This window comes from Papilio xuthus, unplaced genomic scaffold, assembly GCF_000836235.2.
Source record: "Papilio xuthus unplaced genomic scaffold, Pxut_1.1 DF829129.1, whole genome shotgun sequence".
NCBI lineage: Eukaryota > Metazoa > Arthropoda > Insecta > Lepidoptera > Papilionidae > Papilio > Papilio xuthus.
The window spans coordinates 731,532-751,397 of record NW_013529520.1 but is presented as its reverse complement, the minus strand read 5'-3'; the positions used below and the strand labels follow the sequence as shown (position 1 = coordinate 751,397).

At 32.8% G+C, this 19,866-nt stretch overlaps 3 protein-coding genes across 3 annotated transcripts in view; 2 read left to right on the top strand and 1 right to left on the bottom strand.

The window, feature by feature from the left end:
• CAH9 (Carbonic anhydrase 9) lies at positions 1–7,621 on the top strand. The gene is made up of 5 exons (XM_013316417.1): positions 1–124; positions 5,228–5,431; positions 5,746–6,017; positions 6,308–6,538; positions 7,034–7,621. Exons 1-5 carry the CDS (start codon positions 79–81, stop codon positions 7,238–7,240), a joined length of 960 nt encoding a protein of 319 aa, XP_013171871.1. The 5' UTR covers positions 1–78; the 3' UTR covers positions 7,241–7,621.
• Positions 7,612–10,699, bottom strand: Vha14-1 (V-type proton ATPase subunit Vha14-1). Its single transcript, XM_013316426.1, has 5 exons — positions 10,566–10,699; positions 10,329–10,410; positions 9,912–10,117; positions 8,295–8,318; positions 7,612–7,743 (listed from the first exon to the last, which is right to left on the bottom strand). The coding sequence occupies exons 1-5, from the start codon at positions 10,617–10,619 to the stop codon at positions 7,711–7,713; spliced, it is 399 nt and encodes a 132-aa protein (XP_013171880.1). The 5' UTR covers positions 10,620–10,699; the 3' UTR covers positions 7,612–7,710.
• Positions 10,700–10,961: 262 nt separating this feature from the next.
• Positions 10,962–19,866, top strand: part of LOC106120849 (pre-mRNA-processing factor 17) — a 21,787-nt gene continuing 12,882 nt past the window's right edge. Inside the window, exons 1-10 of the mRNA XM_013316317.1 lie at positions 10,962–11,276; positions 11,521–11,791; positions 12,124–12,283; positions 12,439–12,554; positions 12,903–13,006; positions 13,385–13,492; positions 14,128–14,236; positions 14,476–14,630; positions 15,193–15,326; positions 15,775–15,996. Coding sequence (XP_013171771.1) covers positions 11,106–11,276; positions 11,521–11,791; positions 12,124–12,283; positions 12,439–12,554; positions 12,903–13,006; positions 13,385–13,492; positions 14,128–14,236; positions 14,476–14,630; positions 15,193–15,326; positions 15,775–15,996 — 1,550 coding nt within the window. The 5' untranslated portion in view covers positions 10,962–11,105. The remainder of the gene's footprint in view (positions 11,277–11,520; positions 11,792–12,123; positions 12,284–12,438; positions 12,555–12,902; positions 13,007–13,384; positions 13,493–14,127; positions 14,237–14,475; positions 14,631–15,192; positions 15,327–15,774; positions 15,997–19,866) is intronic.

Genomic DNA, 19,866 nt, shown 5'->3' with positions numbered 1-19,866 from the left:
GCACCACGGCAGCAAGCATACCTGAACGTACATTTATTTCCTTTAATTTTTATTAAAACTTTTTTTTTAATTTTTATAATGAAGCATCTCATATCATCTGTCATAGCAATTTTGGCGGTAAACGGTGAGTTTTAGTTTTTACTTTTTTTTTTCAGTGCTGTGGAATTTGATAATTCGGTCGACGTTTTATAATTTTAAAAATAAATTTCAAGATTTTTTAAATTTAGAAACAGACGGTTAAAATAATGAACTACAGTGAATAAAAAATTACGGTGTACGAATTTTTTTTATTATCTCGTTAATAATTATTTTTCTGCATTAATATTAAAAGGTAGGAAATAATAGTAAATTTTTTGAAGAAGAAATATATATCCTTTTAACAAAAATAATATTCAAATATTAAAAAAGCAATAGGATTGATCTGAATAACACAAAGTGATTATGAATCCTAAATATGGCGAAGAATACGATAGTTAGAGTCTTTGAAATAGAAGTTATGAATACACGGGCATTGAATTTCTAAAACTTTGATATTAAAAATGAAACACAAAAGTATAAGACGAGTTGTTGCAGTTTGCATACTCTGCGTACAACCGAACCGCTCGGATCGCAAAAACATCCGACTGGAACAGTCAGTATTGAATAAACAAAACTATGGAGCGAAGAACGTTTAAGAAAAAAAAATCTAATGCATGTGCTATATCGAGATGTTTTGATATTTATGTTATAAAAATTATTCCTTATCATTGTAATAATCAGCGAAAGATTTATAAAGTATGAAAAAACTTCTTATAAATATTGCGAATGGTATTTTTATAATTTCTTTTTAAAATAATTAAGCCAAATGTATTCATATCAGCTTCCCGTTGTTATTCAAATGTAGATAAAAAACATTAATAAAAAATTAAAACCAAATAGAAATTCTTTATGACCAACGCTACTAGAGCGACTACTACTAGACTGGTGGTCAAGGCGGAAAACTCTCGGAAAATGGAAGATGATTTTTTTTAGTTTTTTTTTGCTCTTTTTTACGTCATGTAATTATTGATGGACGTATAATAAAGAGGCGGTCGACATGTATTGAACGTAATGTTTATTACAATGTTATTGTTTTTGAAGAGGAAGAATTAAGATGAGGTGGATGGATTGTGTGAAAGATGATAGGATAAAGATGGAAGTAATAAGTGAAATCCCCAATAATTGATCGTGTAAACAATATGTTGACCCAGTCCTATTTCCTTCTCTTTTATTCCGACACAAAACTTTGATTAAATTGTAACTACAATTTCTTTGTTTTTTGCCCATTGGGACCACTTCTCGCTCTAAACTTGTATGTCAGAATATTACAGAGTAATTGTTATAATTTACGTGTGTATACATACTGTATAAGAGGCGTTTGAAATAATTAAAAAACAATTTTAGAAATGGTGAGAAGATTAATTGGAGATTCTTTTCCTTTTCTTTTGATTCCGTATTGTCTATTAAACCTAGGTAATGCCAAAAACTCTTTAGCTTGTGACAGATGTGTATGGGCAGAGTTTTTTTCGTTCGTTTTCTTTTGTTTCGTTATCTTTGCAAGTTAATCTTGAATAAAGACAACGGGGTGTAAACATGTTGGATTGGATAGGTTTTAGGTAAGATACTTGGTAACCAAAAAGATATTTATAACAAAAAAAGGTCAGAGTACGCAAGTGCTAAATAAGGTAATCAAAATTAAATAAACACAATAATGATAGCAACACACAAAGCTAACCTCAAAATGTAGGTCCAATACTTCACGCAAAGGTCGACAATGTTTGCGATTTTCATCTCACTTAATGCATTTATCATATGCGATAATTGATGTTAGAAAATCACTATCTGAGATTTGTCACGAACTTATCTCTAATAGATAATAGGGTATAGAATGTAAACGTACATACAGGCGTTCTGCTCTAAATTACGTCTATCAATTCATCTCTTATCTATAAGAGTGACCATGAATTTTAGAATTATTTTCTAAGAAGATACTAAAAAAAAAATTAAAATATAATCAATGGCAGCATTGGTAATGTAATTTTTTTTATTGCTCTCTTTCCATCGATCTAATTTACTGAATAATTTGTGCAAGAAATGAAAATTTTCATTTTTCCAAAATCAACACATTCTTTTTTACGATTATTGTCATCTCATCTATTATCTAAATAGTTCCTGCTTTTCAAATTAGTGGCCAGTACTATTATTATAAATGTCATAAGTCTAACAAAGACATTTAACAAATATCCGATTGTAATTTACTACTTTTTTTTAATGCTCCTCAAACTTTACCCTAGATTACATTTAATATAGAAAATGATTATTAAAACCTTTTTTAAGCAAACCTTACCATAACCGTCATGGCCGTCCGTATTCTTTTAGTTTTTAGTCTTAGTTGTTGGTATTTTAACCAACAATAACTCAGCTTGATCACTTTCATTCATAATAGAAGGACTGTTATTAGTTTTACAATAATAACATATTGTAGTCAGTAGTTTTGTTTAGAAAATTGATTTTATAAATATTTATAAATTCATTAAGAGTTTTTTTATTCTTTTTTCCACTTGAATAATTTAATCATACTTCATTAACGATTAGAATTCGCCTAAAATAATGATGTATGCGTAGACATATGAATGTAGAAACGAAAGAGGTGTGTCAGGACCACGCCAAATGTAGGTCCGTGGTCTTTGCCTACCCGTCTGGATAACGGGCGTGACTTACGTTGTTTTATACAATAAACAATGGATGTCATTTTAAAAGAGTATTACAGGTAAAATAAATTGAACTTAAATCTTTTTTAACTGAAGCTAATTTATACAAAATGTAGGGTTCATAGTTCAAAGGTAAAAGGTAACATCGCCATCTTAATTATTTGCAACCAGGGTGAAGACAATTTTAAAATATCTACGAGTTCGAATGACACTTGCCTTCAATAAACATTTTGTGCACATTGTCAAAACACCTGACCAAAACTTAACTGTTTTTCAATTGAATAAAAAAAACACTGAAACCACTTGAAGAAAGTACAGAGAGATTTCTTTTTGGCGTTTTTTTCTTGTCCATACAAAAAGATATTTTAATTTTGAACGACATCGAACAACAATAATTTTATTTTGACAGTCCACTGGCGCCTTTTCTTTTAGCGCCTTTTTTATCGGTACCTTGAATGTCCTGTTTAATGTCTTGGATTAAATTAGATTTTATATTTTCTGTTCCTGAAATTCAATATTAAATTAATTTAATTTACTCGTCAGTCACTTTTTTTTAAAATGATATCCACAAGAGTCTGAATTAGAAATGAAACAAGACGCATCAAATAAAATTTGAACTAATTGGATTTATTTCACAATTCACTGATTTTTAATGCAATCAATTTAGCTTTTATGGATGTTTAGACTTACGAGATTCTAGTATTTTTTTATTATGTGAACATTATGTTATGGATCCATTTTATTTTTAATTCATGTTAATTATAGGTGAGCAAATGATTAGAATCACTCGACATATGTAATTAATCAATTGAGAAACTTTTTAATTTTTTTTTTCGTATCGTTTCTAATGGAGGTTGATTGATGTATATGGCAAGTTTTTTTATATTTTTCTTGTTAATATTTTTGGACAAAATATGTCATTTTGCAGCGCATAGGGAATATAATACACATTTTAAAGGCAAGTTTTCATTTGTAGTGACTGGTTATAATGGTTTTATAAATGTTTTATTTAAAAAATATCATTTCTTGTAGAAAAAAGTGGCAAACGCATGATCTCAGTAATATTCAGTCCGTCTAATATTACTAATATAAATAGTAAGTAAATATGTAATTATTTCAAAATAAAATTACGTAATCAAAAAACAAAACGAACATCTTAAAAGATCTCATTGTAAATTTTCATATGTTAACACAAGTTATGACAATACGTTTAATAAACATTGCCTGCTGATATAATAACACAGATTATACAAACAATGATGTACATGAAACGTTGACCCGAATTAAAATAGACGTATTTACCGAGGCTCATTTTCTAGCTTCTAAATGAATATGATCAGGTAATTAACAATCACCTATGCATACTATCTAATATATTAGCATTATAAGAGACTAAAAGCTATTATCTATAATAATATTATAAAGCGGAATAGTTTGTTTAAAAGCGCTAATCTCAGGAACTACTGGTCCGATTTGAAAAAATCTTTTTTTTCGTTGGATAGTCTATTTATAGTGGAAAGCTTTATGCCATGTAAAATTACGCTGCGACCAATAGTTTTTTTTTTAATACCGGAGTCCCGGGCGACAGCTAGTTGTTAGTAAAATACAGCAGCATTCGTTTCTCGTTTGCGTAGAAACGTAATTACAAATCTTTGTCTTTGATTGTACTGCATTGGTGAACTCATCTGTTGGTTGCTTGTTCAGAAAAATAACAAACAATAATATTGAATTACATATTTAAAAGGCTGATACCCTTCATGACCCTGTGTCTGCCTTTCTTAAGGCCCCTCATACCTTGTACCCCTGGGTAAATCTGGTCCTGGTATATACGAAAAGCATTATGAGGTAGTCTGGTTATTAAAATTAATAAATTTACTTTGTATCTTATTTTAATCAATCTTGAATAAGTTAAAAGCAATATGTTACTCGGTTCTAGTGTAGCAAAAATCAATAATCTGTGTTCTCGGTTCGAACTATTCTAAAATTCAAGACCAAACTTGAACAACAAATTTGCATAGATTTGTATAATTTGACGGATGGCATTGCAAAAATAGCTTTGTAATTTATAAAATCCTAGTTAACAGCTAACAAAGGAGAATTATAAATCAGCGCCGATAGTTAAATTTATTGCCGCGCTTTTTTTAACTTAATTAAGTTATTCGGATACATGACACGTAGCCATTGTCTATGGTACGGGTATAAATTGGCGGCAAACACTAATTTGCTATTCTTTAGGACATCTTAAATAGCTAGTTTAAACGACTGACATGCAATTAATTATTTGGAATGCACTTTAAAATACTATTTGCATGCTGAATTTTTATTGCATTTGAGAAGATTTATGCTTCACTAATTCATTTATTCTCGAAACATAGTGTTCTTGTTCTTCACATGATAACTACATATTTTAAAATGCAACTATTTACTCAGTTTTTTTTAAACTCCACCTGGATAGAGCCACGCCATACAGCCTGTTAAACGTTTATTTCTTTGTGCAGTGTCCTTAGTAATGGGCTGGGGATACAGAGCGTCAGATCAGCGGCGTTGGGCGGTGTTGCACCCGGCGTGCGGTGGCCGGCAACAGTCGCCTATTGCTATTGCGGCGCGTCAGGCCATACCCATCTCTATTCCCGCCATGGAGCTGGTCGGCTACCAGAATCCACTGCCGGGGCCCTTGACTATAACCAACAATGGTCACTCAGGTAATCAAAAAACACATAATCCTTAACTCACCAAACAATACAACAACGGTGGTTAGTTTGTATGTATGCATTGTTTTTTTACGATGTAACTCCACAACGGCTGGACGAATCTGGATGAAAATTAGGATAGATAATAATCAGGAATGGCGCATAATCTGGTTGCCGAGTGTTTATGAAAGAGGGGGACAGGCAGTGGCTTCAGCTATCTTATCATGTGAACAAAATTCAATCAGGAACAATGAAGTTTACTTACTTATAAAAGTCACACTTCACAGTTATGAATTGGTGTTGCAAAACAAACTTACTTTTTACAGTGGCATTAACTATCCCGAAGTACTCATCTGAAGAGGAAAAGAAAGGTTTCCGTCTACCTTACATCTTCGGTGGTCCGTTAGACAATGAATATGAGATTGAAAGCTTCCACTTCCACTGGGGCGATAAGAACAACCGCGGCTCGGAGCACACGCTCAACGACATGCGCCTGCCGCTGGAGATGCACATCATACATAGGAACAAGAAATACCGGAGTCTTGCTGAGGCGTTACAGCATCCTGACGGTCTTTGTGTCCTTGCTTTCTTCTATCAGGTGATTGACTTTGTACTTTATTTATACACTAGAGGACGTTACTTTTTCGGTTTCGGAGATTTGGCATTTAAAAATCAAATTTGAATCTTACTAATATTATAAATGCGAATTTTTGAATGGATAGATGTTTGTTAGATGGTATCTCCGGAACGACTCAACGGATCTCGATGAAATTTGGCATGGATATAGAACACAGTCTGGAAGAACACATAGGCTACTATATTTTTATTTTATCAAGCGCGGACAGAGTCGTTGGCGACAGAGTAAATATACTCAACGTTCATTTTCAGGTCGTGGAATTCGACGCCAAACTTCTAACGCCGATTGTGAAGAATCTATCCGCTATTGAGAACTTCAACACAAGCATGCAACTCCCCCATACGTTCTCCCTCTCTTCTATCCTGTCAGGCCTGGACACTGAACGCTTCTACACGTACAAAGGCTCGCTGACCACGCCCCCGTGCGCTGAGGCTGTCACGTGGGTCATATTCTCTGACTATCTACCGATCTCCGTGTTCCAGGTATGTTATTTCATTACTTTTGATGTTTTAACAGATCTTTTAAAGTAGGGTAAATGTAGAGATAACATACAAATGAATGATTCAAAATCCGAATATTACTCCACTAAAGGTGCGCACTTTTATTAGGTTTCTTACTTTGTTACTTTTGTATTTTACGGACATACAAATATATTAGGTATTTGCGATACAGAACTTTGTACAATAATAAAAAAGACTTATTTTTCAAACTCTATTCGAAGGTCAATAATATTTGTTTGGCGATACGTTTCGGATTTTTTGCTACCAAAATTATTTAAATTTATGTCAAGGATTTTAGAGAAAACATATTTTACCATATATCTTCGTATACAGAATAGGAAACGTCAAGTTATATTTTGCTTTGTTTACTACATTATCATTTGATTTTAACTATGGCTAGCTTTGAATTAGGAAGAAACTATAATTCGACTTTTTTTTTATCTGTCGCATTATTTGACAATCGTCTTTATCTTTTAGATGGACAATTTCCGTGGCCTTCTTTCAAACCTTAACCTGCCTCTCGTTGACAACTTCCGACAACTACAACCACTCTTCGGTCGGAGAGTTTTCGTTCGTATAACGTCGAAAAATCCAAAATTCAAGAAAACAAAACTACATTACTCAAAATGGGACTGGGTGGGACACAAAAAGGCTGAAAATGATGTCGCGGAATTTGACGACTAAACAAGTAACGCGACGGTTCTCCTGACAATTAGTCCACGGCGATGTCTTAAATTACCACAGAGAGGAAAATACAACCCACCAAATTAACGTTTTATTTTTGCTTTGTATTGTCCTCTCTTATTTAGTAATGCGATTCGGTTTAGAATGTTCTAGACCACTGAATCATGTCGGTATCGCATTCTAACGGCTAAGATCTATGTGTTTTCTTTATTACGGGTACTTAACTCTTACAAAAACCAAATAATGGGTAAATGTTAATATTTTAATCTATGTTCAATTGACATATGTGTAGGCACAGATACAATACTAAATATTTGTGCATATAGTATTACTATGTATAAGTTGTTAATAAATATTTGTAAATAAAGTGATTAAAATTTATTTAGTATTTTTATTTCTAATATACAAGTAGAATTAAAATATACATGTGATAACAGTATGGCAACATTATCTAATATATTAAAAGTTAATCAAGTACTGTAGTTATCAGCTCCAAACATTGACTGGAAATTAAAAAAAAATCTAGTTAATGATTTTTTATGTCATCTACTAACCTTAAAACTCCAACACAAAAAATTGCAAGCTTCATTTATAGCACACTGCACGTCAAAGAGCACACATCTTGCCATAGACACATGCAACACACACTGACATTTCAATTCAGGAAAAAAATAAAACACAAACTTTATGGTAATATTCTATAATACAGTTTTAACTCTATACAAGATTTAAATAAGTATTTTCAATAGTTAACAATATTACATATTTCAATAATTTATCTATATTTAAATGCTTCGAAATTATTGCAGTATGGTAATAATTAAATAATTTCATTAAAATAAATTTATAGTGGAATGTGTTAGGTTCAAATATCAAACGAGTTTAGTTGAAAAATTGCACACATTGACAGACTTATGAGAGTTGAAAAATAAAAACAGGTTACTTATTAGGTGTTAGTTGATTTCTTCCTTTTGTTTTGGGCATATTTACATGTGCCAATCTGTTGTAAATGGAACAGGTAAAGAACCATGCAATAAAGTTTTTTTTAGCGTACCAAATCATCTGGGTTGAACATGCCCTGTAAATAAAAGATAAAATTATAAGTAACACCATAAACACTATGACTACACAATCAATATGTACAACACGATTTGTTCTAGTGTAAGTGCAAACTGCACTACTCAAATTTTATTTAATCTTCTTTTGTAAGTAAAATAAAAATAAATTAACAAACATTCCATGATCTAATATAAGACCTAAATAAATGGCAACCCCAATATTGGGTCATGTAATTTGTCAAACTTCACTTCTGATAAGCTAAGTACTAGGAGATACCGAGTATATTAGACCTACATCATAGATGTAATAATTTGTATGACTAAATAGTTTTTAAGCTTAGTATATTATTCATGAGTAGCCGAAGATTACATCATAATTACTTTCTCTCAGCATTCTTCAAAATATTTCATTTATTTAAATATAAACAGAAAATGGCAACACTATTTTGTCAGTAAAATTTAATAATGAGTTGCCAACTTTTCAAAAATAATTTTCTGATGTTTAAGATAGATAAATGCTTAAATTAGAGTTAAAGATAGGATAGAATGATCCACTTAGGATTTATGTTATAGGATATTTGAAAATGTTTACTTTTTAATTAGTTCACAATCGTAAATATTAAAATTCGAGATTGTATAGTAAATAACAAAAAAAATTAAAACAACCACAATAACAGTTAGAACAGATTAAGTTATGAAGGTATGACAAGTTTTTATTACCATAATTTTCCACTGATGCAACACATAAAACAAATTGTTGTCTATATTTTATCAAAGACAATAAAAACGATGACATTTTGTTTTTATGCAAGTCATTTGACAGTTGTCACCCATAGTCAAAGGAGGATCATGATATAAACAGAAGATAAGAATTATAATACCATCTCAATTTAAGAGTTGATTAATTTGAAATGAGCTTTGTTTTAAAAAACAAAATGAATAATAGAAAAACATGAGAAAAATGACACAATTATAACAATAAATGTTTTGTTTTAGTTAAAACCTTTTCTTATTTTAATAATAGTTGATATAAACAAACCAGAGCAAGAAAATCTGTTCTTTGCCTTTGAAAATATTATTGTGTTGCAATAATAAAATTCACACATCTCAAAACAATAATGCTAATCAAAATTAAACAATAAAAAGAACTTCCTCCTTTTTGAAGTTGTTTAAATGTTTTAAAAAATGAAAATAACGCCATCTATTAATAAATTTAGTTACCATTAAGTAATAAGACCACTTATATAGTTTTTAACTTATAATCACCACTTAAAGTGTAATAAAAATGACTAACAAACAACTAATGTTAAAACATGCAGTACTACCACTATGACCGGTATGTTTCGATGCAATAAAATTACAATGACAGTGAAAGTGTTAAGTGGTGATGTAACAAGTTAAAAATTGAACTAATCACTAAATTTATTCCCCTTTCCCTTCCAAAACTGTTCTTTTAAGGAAAGAATGGGAATGGAAAGTAAGTTCGACTGAGGAGAGGAAGCATAGGTAGTACCCTGTTTCTGTACCTCCCCTCTTCCGTTGATTAAAGGTTGGCCGCATATTTGTTTGCCATTTTGACGTAAAAAATGAATGAATATTGATTGGCATTATACCTTAGCACGACGTAAGATAGAATCCTTGCTGGCATCATAGGGATGGTCCTTGGATGGAATCTCCAATATTGAAGGCACTGGTAAGTTGTGGGCATCAATCACATGACGGATCATCTCAGCTATGTTCTGGTTGATGAGAATGATGTCGATATCATCACGCTTCACAAATCGCTTGAAGCAGTCTTCAATCTCACTGACCGGGGTGTCTAAAAGTGTCAAAATAATGTCTATTACAATGACAGGTTTCTAGAGTCTTAGAACCTTTATGTTTAGAAACTTCAAATTCCAAATGAAACCAAATACCTAACATTTTAGCATAAAAAGACAAAGATTTTAGATTTAATTATAGAGAAGATAACTATAGAGAAGTTCATCAGCATTAATTAAATGAGTTCTTAAAGGCAGGTTCTAACTTACTTTTGTCCACAACCATGAAATTTGGGTGTCTGTTTTTGTTGATTTCTCCGATTCCACCCAAGAGAAAACCAACGCAGGTGTCCTGTAATTCATAAAATATATACGAAATATCCTAATTATAAGCAGTAGATAAAATAAAACAGAAACATAAAGGAAGTTAGCTGAAAACAATTGCTTTATACTTTTCTTTTTGTTTAAAGAATAAAAGGAACATTTAGTCAAATATATAAAGATTACCTCATCTCCAATAACGCTGATTAGTTTACCCTTAACTGCTGCTTGTAAAGCCATTTTAGAAGATTTTTTTTTAATATTTTATTGATCTTTATGTGCTGTCACAAGTACTCATCACCTGACTGTTTCTTTCCAAAATGTTGCTCACATTGATTATCTTGTCAATAGTTGCTAGACAATCTGTGCATAGATTTGAATCTGTGCGATAGTTAGGTCTATGCAAAAACTGCTTATTTTAGTAAACAATGCAAATTGAATTATGTTGTGCTTTGTGTTTTACCCATATTAATCATCTCTAAATTAATTTTATTTCTGAGCAAGACGCAAAAGTTAAGATCAGAACAACTATTTCAAAACGTTATTGTCATTCTTGTCATGTCATTTGAATGACTTTGTAGACATGACACTGACATAATTAAAAATGTTTTTGCAATACTAATAACACAATGTGTATGTAAAATAAGTTTTGTTGTTGTAATTAAAACAAAAATTCAAATTATCGTAACAAAATAATCTGTGTTACGACTCAATACATGCTGCAGAATGCTTAATATACAGAATTATGGAAGCAGTTCTGAGGATGATGGAGATGACAATTCTGAGAGTAGTAAACAATTCAGCAACGAAGAGTTGACTCACTTAAAACCGATAGATCCAAAACTATCATTGGCTAAAAAGATGCAAATATGTGCTGCACCGGTTGTGACTCCGACGGTAATATATAGTTCTACCCTTTTTCTCCACAAAAAACATAAATTTTGCTATTAGCGCCCTACATGCTTAATGTACTCTGAATAAACCATTTTAAAATCGGTTATAGAGAGACTATGGGAGAGGACAAGAGTACCTAAATGCAGATAATTAAGCAACTGTTTCATTGTTTGACTCAGTATTTGTATTTGTCCAAACATAACCAATTTTGTAATGTTTTGTAACATCTCTTATTTTCTCTTTACAGAATAATGATGACACTAGGGTATTAATCAAAGACAATCAAGAACTAATGCACAATCCAAAATATGAAGAACTTTTTGCTCCCGCATTTGGTCCAGACAATCCATTTCAAACTCAGCAGATGAAGGCAAATAGGAATATGCTGTCAGGATATGTTGAAAAGGCACACATAAGTGAATTTCAGTTTGAAAATCAAAGAAGGACTTTTGCGAGTTATGGTTATGCGATTGATCCATCTACTGATGGTGAGACTGGTACAGGGGATGCTATTGTAGGTTAGTATATACATAGATTTGTTTGTCTCTACATTTGGAAAACATTAAATTAAAGTGGTTACTAGCTTAACAATAAATCTTACTAATATTATAAATACAAATGTTTAGATGGCTGGATGGATGAATGGATGTTTGTTTGAAGGTATCTTCAGAAGAGCAGAATGGATCTTGATGAAATTTGGCATACATCTAGAACAAAGTCTGGAAGAACACATAGGTTACTAATTTTGTTGTTTTTTTATTCCGCTCTGAGGGTACGGGCGACAGCTAGTATATCAATAAAAACTAGAGAATTATAATAAAATAATTTTGTAATCAATGTTCTAATTTAGTTTCAGCTATGGTAGCGGCTCCAGTTGAAGCAGAAGGTAAAACTGTATTTGAGACAATAAAGAAGAGACCTTTAGACAATCGGAAAAGAAATAAAAATGACGATCCAAATGATGTTAATGGTTTTCTTGGACCCTGGGGTGGATATGTTGATGAAAAGAGGTATATCATTTAGTATCATTTAGTATTTTAATATGCATCCACACCTAATTAGGAATAGGCAGAGATTGTAGGTTGATGTTTGCATAAATCAGATTTACTTTTACAAAAGTGTAGGGGTAAAACTTTTTGTTTATATAATTAATTATATGTTTAAGAGTGATGAAGCCGGAAGGTGAGGAAGCAAAGGAATTGCAAGAGATATTGGCAAAGAGACAAAAGAAAGGCAAAGTGGATGACGACAAACCATTGGAGGAGAAATCTATATTTCATTGTAAGTATTCCAAATCTTAATGTTTGAATGTATGGATGGATGTTTGTAAGAAGGAACCTCCAGAATACCTCAATGGATCTGGATGAAATTTGGCGTAGATGTAGAACATAGTCTGAAAGGACACATAGGCTGCTAATTAAGTTTTTAAAATCCCGCAGAAAGATTTGCGAGCTACAGTTAGTTGATTTATATTTCCTACAAACAGAAATCTTTGATTGATGTCTGGAGGGTGCAATGGAGACGAACATAGATGAAGCTTATTATTGCTGTTTATACAAATTTTAGGGAATCTATTCTAGGGTATTTCTGTTTGAGTGGTAAAATAAGATTTTTTGTATAAAATTTTAGTGGATCAAGCGACAGATTATCAAGGACGATCCTGGCTGGAAGTTCCACGCAGTGAAACTCAGTTGCGCAGTGACACTCCACCTGATAAATGTTTCCTGCCAAAGGTGAGTTATTGATTAAAAATTAATAGAATAAAGAAATGTAAAGTGACTACTTTTGCTTATCAACATGTCTAGATATCCAAAGTGTTTGTTGTATTTGATGTTATGTGTCTTCATTCATGTTTGTATTCAGTGAAAATGCAGTAATCATGTGTTTCTAAGACCAAAATGTATAAAAACCATTTAAAATATACTGTTATTTATGTTTTGTTAAAGATGACAGGAATGACGATATGTTTGACAAAGAGATTTAGTTTTCAGAAACCCACAGTAGCTCCGTTAAACTCATTATGCAGTATTTATATATGCTAGGAATTTGTTCATCTGTCAATTTGTAAAAATACTGAAAATACTTTTTTTTTTGTTTGTCGTTGTGTCCAGGCACACATCCACACATGGAAGGGTCACACGAAGGGCGTGGCGGCAGTGCGCTGGCTGCCCTCCACCGCACACCTCATGCTCTCTGCCGGCATGGACTGCAGAGTCAAGGTAATCTTACTAGCTGTCGCCCATGACTCCGTCCTCGTTTATAGAGAGGTGTCTCATCAAATCTTGATCAAATTTGGTAAAGATGTAGAACTTTTTTTTAATTCCGAACGTACCGAGTCGCGGGTGACAGTGAGTAATGCCGCATATGGGAATGTATGGATGGATGGACGCTTGTTAGAAAGTATCTCCAGAACAACTGCATGAATTTTGAAGAAATTTGGTATGGATGTGTATTTACCTGATGAATGGGCAACAACTCAATATATTTTTATTGAAATACTAGCTGTCGCCCGCGACTCCGTCTGCATGGATATATAAATAAACTTAATTAGTATAGCCCACCCATCCATCCATCCACATCACATCCATCTAAACATTCGCATTTATAATATTAGTAAGTTAAATTAAAAGCAGCTCTTCAAGGCATAATTCGAAAAAAAATGAATAAATAGTATCCTATTTCCGTTTCCTGGCTCTAAGCTACCTCCTCACCAATTTTCAAGCATATCGGTAAAGCTGTTATTGAGTTATAAATAGTGTAACTTACACGACTTTCTTTTATATATATATATATATATATGTATAGATTTGCACAAATATAGAACCACTAGTGAACTTTTGTTGTTGTGTAATAGATCTGGGAGGTGTACGGGGAGCGTCGCTGCGTGCGCACCTACTTCGGACATCGTCAGGCTGTCAGAGATGTTAACTTTAACAACGCCGGAGATAAATTTCTTTCCGCTGGTAAGTACTCGTGTAAACGATAACATGCTTTTTCATATTTTTTTTTATTTGATTTTATATAAAACTTTATCGCCAAGCTTACGTAGTTAATAAGTGTTGTACTTTTTTAATTTTGTTATTTATAATTAATTAAGAAAACCCAAAAAATAACTACTACTACTACTTTCTTCTTCTTCTTGAGATGTATATGTTATATTTTTTGTTTGTATGATTGATTTTATATATATGTTTGTATATAGCATATGACCGCTACATAAAGCTATGGGACACGGAGTCTGGCTCTTGTGTGTCGAGGTTCACGTCTCGCAAAGTGCCCTACTGTGCAAAGTTTCATCCCGACGCAGATAAACAGCATCTCTTTGTAGCCGGCACATCGGATAAGAAGATTGTCTGTGTAAGTCACATTTCTCATATTTTTGATATAACTCAGTTATAAATAAACTCGAATTTTAATCAAACAATATTGAATTGTATAAAAAGTTAAATTGTATTAATAAGATTAATAACAAATTAAAATATACCTATACAATGTATGGTTACTATTTGTCACCATGTCACGCACGCTGTTAGTAACTGTTACCATAAATTACTGTCAGTAACTGTTACTAAAAAGATTTTCTACAGAGTACCCTTAGTACAATACTTGTACAGTACAGTAAAGTCCGGTGTTACCTTTACCGGCGCCCTGGGCGACATTTTGTGGCGCCCCCCTTGGCGACATTTTGTGGCGCCCCCCTTTTTTGGTAACGGGGCAAATCTTCCAAAGATTCATTTATTATTTCCAAGGGTAATAGGGCGCCTCATTATATCCGACTCAGGCGCCCTGGTCGGTCGCCCAATCTTGCCCTATACTAACACTTACTGAGTACAGTCAATAGCACTCAGTTACCATTAGCAACAGTTACTAATAATATAGTTATTATGTCAATATTTGATATGCGAAATTTTTCTTGCAGTGGGACATAAGGAGTGGTGAGGTGGTGCAGGAATATGACCGTCACTTAGGCGCTGTGAATACAATCACCTTTGTTGATGAGAACAGACGCTTTGTGACTACATCAGATGACAAGAGTCTCAGAGTATGGGAATGGTGAGTTTCACAAATTTGTGTCTATACCAACATAAGAAATCTTAATTACGAACTTCTTTATAACACAAAATCGTAGCAATCACGGCATATTTTTGAATAATTCTTTATGTAATACAAAGCTCTATAGTTCCAACACGCTTTAGAATATATATTTTCACGCCATTACACTTAGGGGGTGAGTAAATTGAAAAAAATTGTATTGCGAGAAAAGGACAAAAATTGCAAACCAATAGCAGCAAAGATGAATGGTTACCATGGCAACGGTAATTCTCAGCCAATGGCGTTCGTTGTCATTTGAGCGTTTAAATTTTGACATTTTCAAATGAAAGTTTTATAGAATGTAAACAATGAAACAAAGTATTTCTGTGTTACAAAAATGAATGGAATTTCTAGAGGATGAAATAGAAGTGTGAAGCTACATTATGCAATGTCGGTATTTGTGTGTCAGGGACATTCCTGTCGATATGAAGTACATCGCGGACCCCTCGATGCACTCACTGCCTGCGGTGACAGCCTCGCCCAACGGCAAGTGGCTGGCCTGCCAGTCCATGGACAACAAGGTCATCGTCTTCAGCGCCCTCAATCGCTTCAAGATGAACAGGAAGAAGACATTCAGCGGACACATGGTCGCCGGGTACGCCTGCTCAGTCGACTTCTCTCCAGATATGAGGTTAGTTCATCATCAGCTATACGTCCCCACTGAGGGGCTCGCAGCCTACCCTGAGTTAGGGGTTACTAGGCCAAAGTCAATCATAGTCCAGTACAGGTTGACTTCACACATATCTTTGTATTTCGTCTTAGATATGTGCAGGTTGCATCACAATGTTTTATTTCACAATGTACATATGTTAATCGAAAAAGATATTAATTTAGGCAGGATTAGAACCCATAACCTGTTGATAAGTCAAGTGCCTAACCTCTGAGCCACTGACATTCTCAGTTAGTTGTGTTTAGGTAAGATACTCCTTCGTTATTGCTATTTAATTAAAAAAAATCGGCTCGAAGGACCAAATGTAAAACACAGATATTTTTATCGAATTTTCAAATACGTAATCGATTCTTGATTTTAATTAATCTATGTTCGATATCCTTAATATGAAGGTTATCATATAGACCCGTGCTCCGTTGACTTGAATATAACTTATCAAAGTATCGCCTCATTAAAAATATTCACAAAACTTTTTATACAAGGTGATGTTTTTGTGACATCTTCACATGATTTTATCGATATTTATTTCTGTACATAAACCGTAATATGATCACATTTATGCTTAAAATATACAACTTTACGACCGCGACTTTATCCGGACAATTAAAAAAAAATCATAAGGGCACCTCAATTGCTTCCTTTATTACATCGTTTTTATAATGAACTTCTATAACTTTAACTATATTAAAAAAAAGTACGCGAAGAAATAAGTTTTTTATTTTGCCGCAATATGTGATTTTTTTTTATTTCTCGTGAGTTCGTACAAAATGTTTCAATAGTGGAAAATTACGATTATAAATATGCAAAAGTACAAAAGGGCAAGTTTTCTGTTTACGAATATATTTGTCCAATCACGTTGATTGTGCAAATAATGTACAGTATAAAACAACGGCTCGTGTCGTTTTGATATATTTAAAGGAGCTTATCTTATTACTTACTAATATTATAAATACAAAAGTTTAGATGGATAGAAAAGTTTGTAAGAAGATATATCCAGAGGCATGCATGGATCTCGCTGAAATTTGGGATATATGTAGAAGTTATAGGCGACTAATTAACTTATAGAATTAATATTTAATTAGCTGCGGGTGATAGCTAATTAAATACTTCGTTCGCGCGGAATTAAAAAAAATATATTAACCTATGTGTTCTAGTTTATGTTCTACATCTATGCCAAATTTCAATGAGATTCATGCAGGCATTCTGGAGATATCTTCTAAGAAACATCCATCCATCCATTCATCCATTCATATAAACTTGCATTTATAATGTTAGTAAGATAAATAATAATTATTATTTTGTTATATACATATATACATATATGTTTATAAATATTTATCGTGATTACCTGTTTAAAATGTTTTTACGACTTACTGAATATATTGAATAGTGTTGAGTCACGATTACTACGCGTAGTCGCGTTTCTATAACGAAAATGCTGTCACTTCTAAACTACTAGCCGTAGCCCGCGACTGCGTCCGCGCGGTATTAAACCCGACCCTCAGACTTAGTGAATATACATATAAAATGTTATATAAATCGGTCAAGCCCTTTCGGAGGAGTATCGGAACGAAAATTGTGACACGAGAATTTTATATAATACATAAATGAGTCTGATTATAATCATTTTCGTTGATCTCTCATTTTACCTTATTATTTTACTGAGGTCTTTACTTGTATATTTTTCCTTGACGTATATCTTGATACTAAGAGATTTCCCATATTTTTATTATGCATTTGTTACTGAAATATGACGTCAGACAAGTCGAAGTATCGTCATGTTTTAGTTTGTATGAAAATTATAAATGGAAAAAACCCATGAAACTATAATATTAATTTTATATATTAAATTCTCGTGTCACAATATTAGTTACCATATTTCTCCGAAACAGCTTGAACGATTTTTATAACATTTTATATGTATACTAGCTGTCGCCCGCGACTCCGTCCGCGCGGGATTAAAGAAAGGTTCTTAGAGGGTTTCCCGGCAATTATTCGAATTTTTCTCGCCTTAAAATCCATCTTTGAACTTCATCACGAACATTAAAAAAAGAATTGGCCAAATTGGTCCAGGCGTTTTTATACAAAAGAAGCTTTTTCGTGGTTAATCTATAACATGACAAAACATTTAATTTTGTACTCGCTTTTTTATTTTTCAATTACGACTACCGTTTGGATGATTATATCTATTAAAAAAGAAAAAAATATAGACGCCATAAAGTCGACGAACGATGGAGGTAGGACGTTCACCCGATTATATTGCATTCCAAAATATAAATGCTGGTGCTATTTATACACATTTAAAATTAAAAAAAATATATATTTAGACCTCTTTTATATTTTATAAGTTTAATTAATTTCTTGCGTGTGAATTTCGGATTTGTGTGCATATAATTATTATATTTAACAAGAGAAAAAAAATATCCTTGCGGTTTCTGAGATATGATTTTGCTCCTTTCGGACTTAATTTGCACAATTATTTTGTGGTAAGTCTTAAGAGTTTTACGTCTCAAGTTTTCTAAATTAAATTTGTTATAGTATGATACTGGTTACTAAGTATTTACGTTAAATAGTTAGAAAAAGAAAAAAAAACGTAAGGAATTTTCAATGATACCTTATCATTGTTAGTCGCATGGCTCGCTTACAACACTATGATTGGAAGTGGTAATGACATTGTCTAAGTCGACCTTTAAAAACAATACGCGATAAAAATTTACCATGCATAATATCGACCTTTGTTCCTAATTAAAAATAAACGATAAAAGTTTTTTTTTAAGTTTGTACTTTTAGACATTATTAGTTAGAACCCTTTCGTGCGAATGGCGCGCTTTTATTACAAAGTTAAGTGTCAGAATGATTAGTGAGGTGACATAAACGTCGACATTTTAATAAGGCTAGTGTTGCGCCAGTACACCGGCACAGTGTCGGATTTTCTTCCTAACAGTACTTAAGCATCGCTATTATAAACATTATAATTTCATGTTTGGTTGACCTCAATCATGAGGTTATAGCTCGGTATAATTAATTTCCAATACAATGAAGTCTTTGTATTTTTGAAAGCTTTAAGGGTAACGCGCATTGATCCACTACTCGTTCACCCGGCACTGCCCCGCCACGTGCTTGCCGCGGAATGCACACGTTGTAGCCTTAATGTCGTCGTTGGATGGACGAAGAGTGGAGCAATACGCGATAACCTTTATTAAGCATTATTTGTACAACTGGAAAGTGTTGTTAGTCATAGCTACAGACGATTAAATTATTAATTGTTGTACTATCATGGGTGGCCACTGCCGAAACATGTAGACAAAAACATATCATTGTTTCAGTCTTTTCAAACAGAATGAGTGAGACTATTATACAAGTGTATCGTCAATGAAAACGCAAATGTGTTCAATCAATTTCATTATTCTGTTATCAATTACGCGATATGATCTATTTAGTGAGTCACATTCATTCGTGTCAGTTGTTAATTAAATTAAATATTATTGTGTTACCAACGTTCTGAGGTCAACAACCAATCAGCTTAATGGTAATAGATCAGACAGGACGACGTCCGCTGTAATATGAAACTCCATGCTAACGATACAATGTGGTCTTACAAAGTATTAAGGGAAATTAAATACCTACCTATCTTTCTTTTATTTTTGAAATGAATATGTACTGTGGTTTTTTTTAATACTACAACTTATTTAAAATGCATTTTTGTATTTCATTTGCTTTCGTAATGGTAAACAATTTAAAATGACCACTCTTCGTATGGCACTATTGTGCGTATTTCGACTTAGGGAACGTTTCCATACTACGAGACCCGTCTCGGGAGGGGGGGGGGGG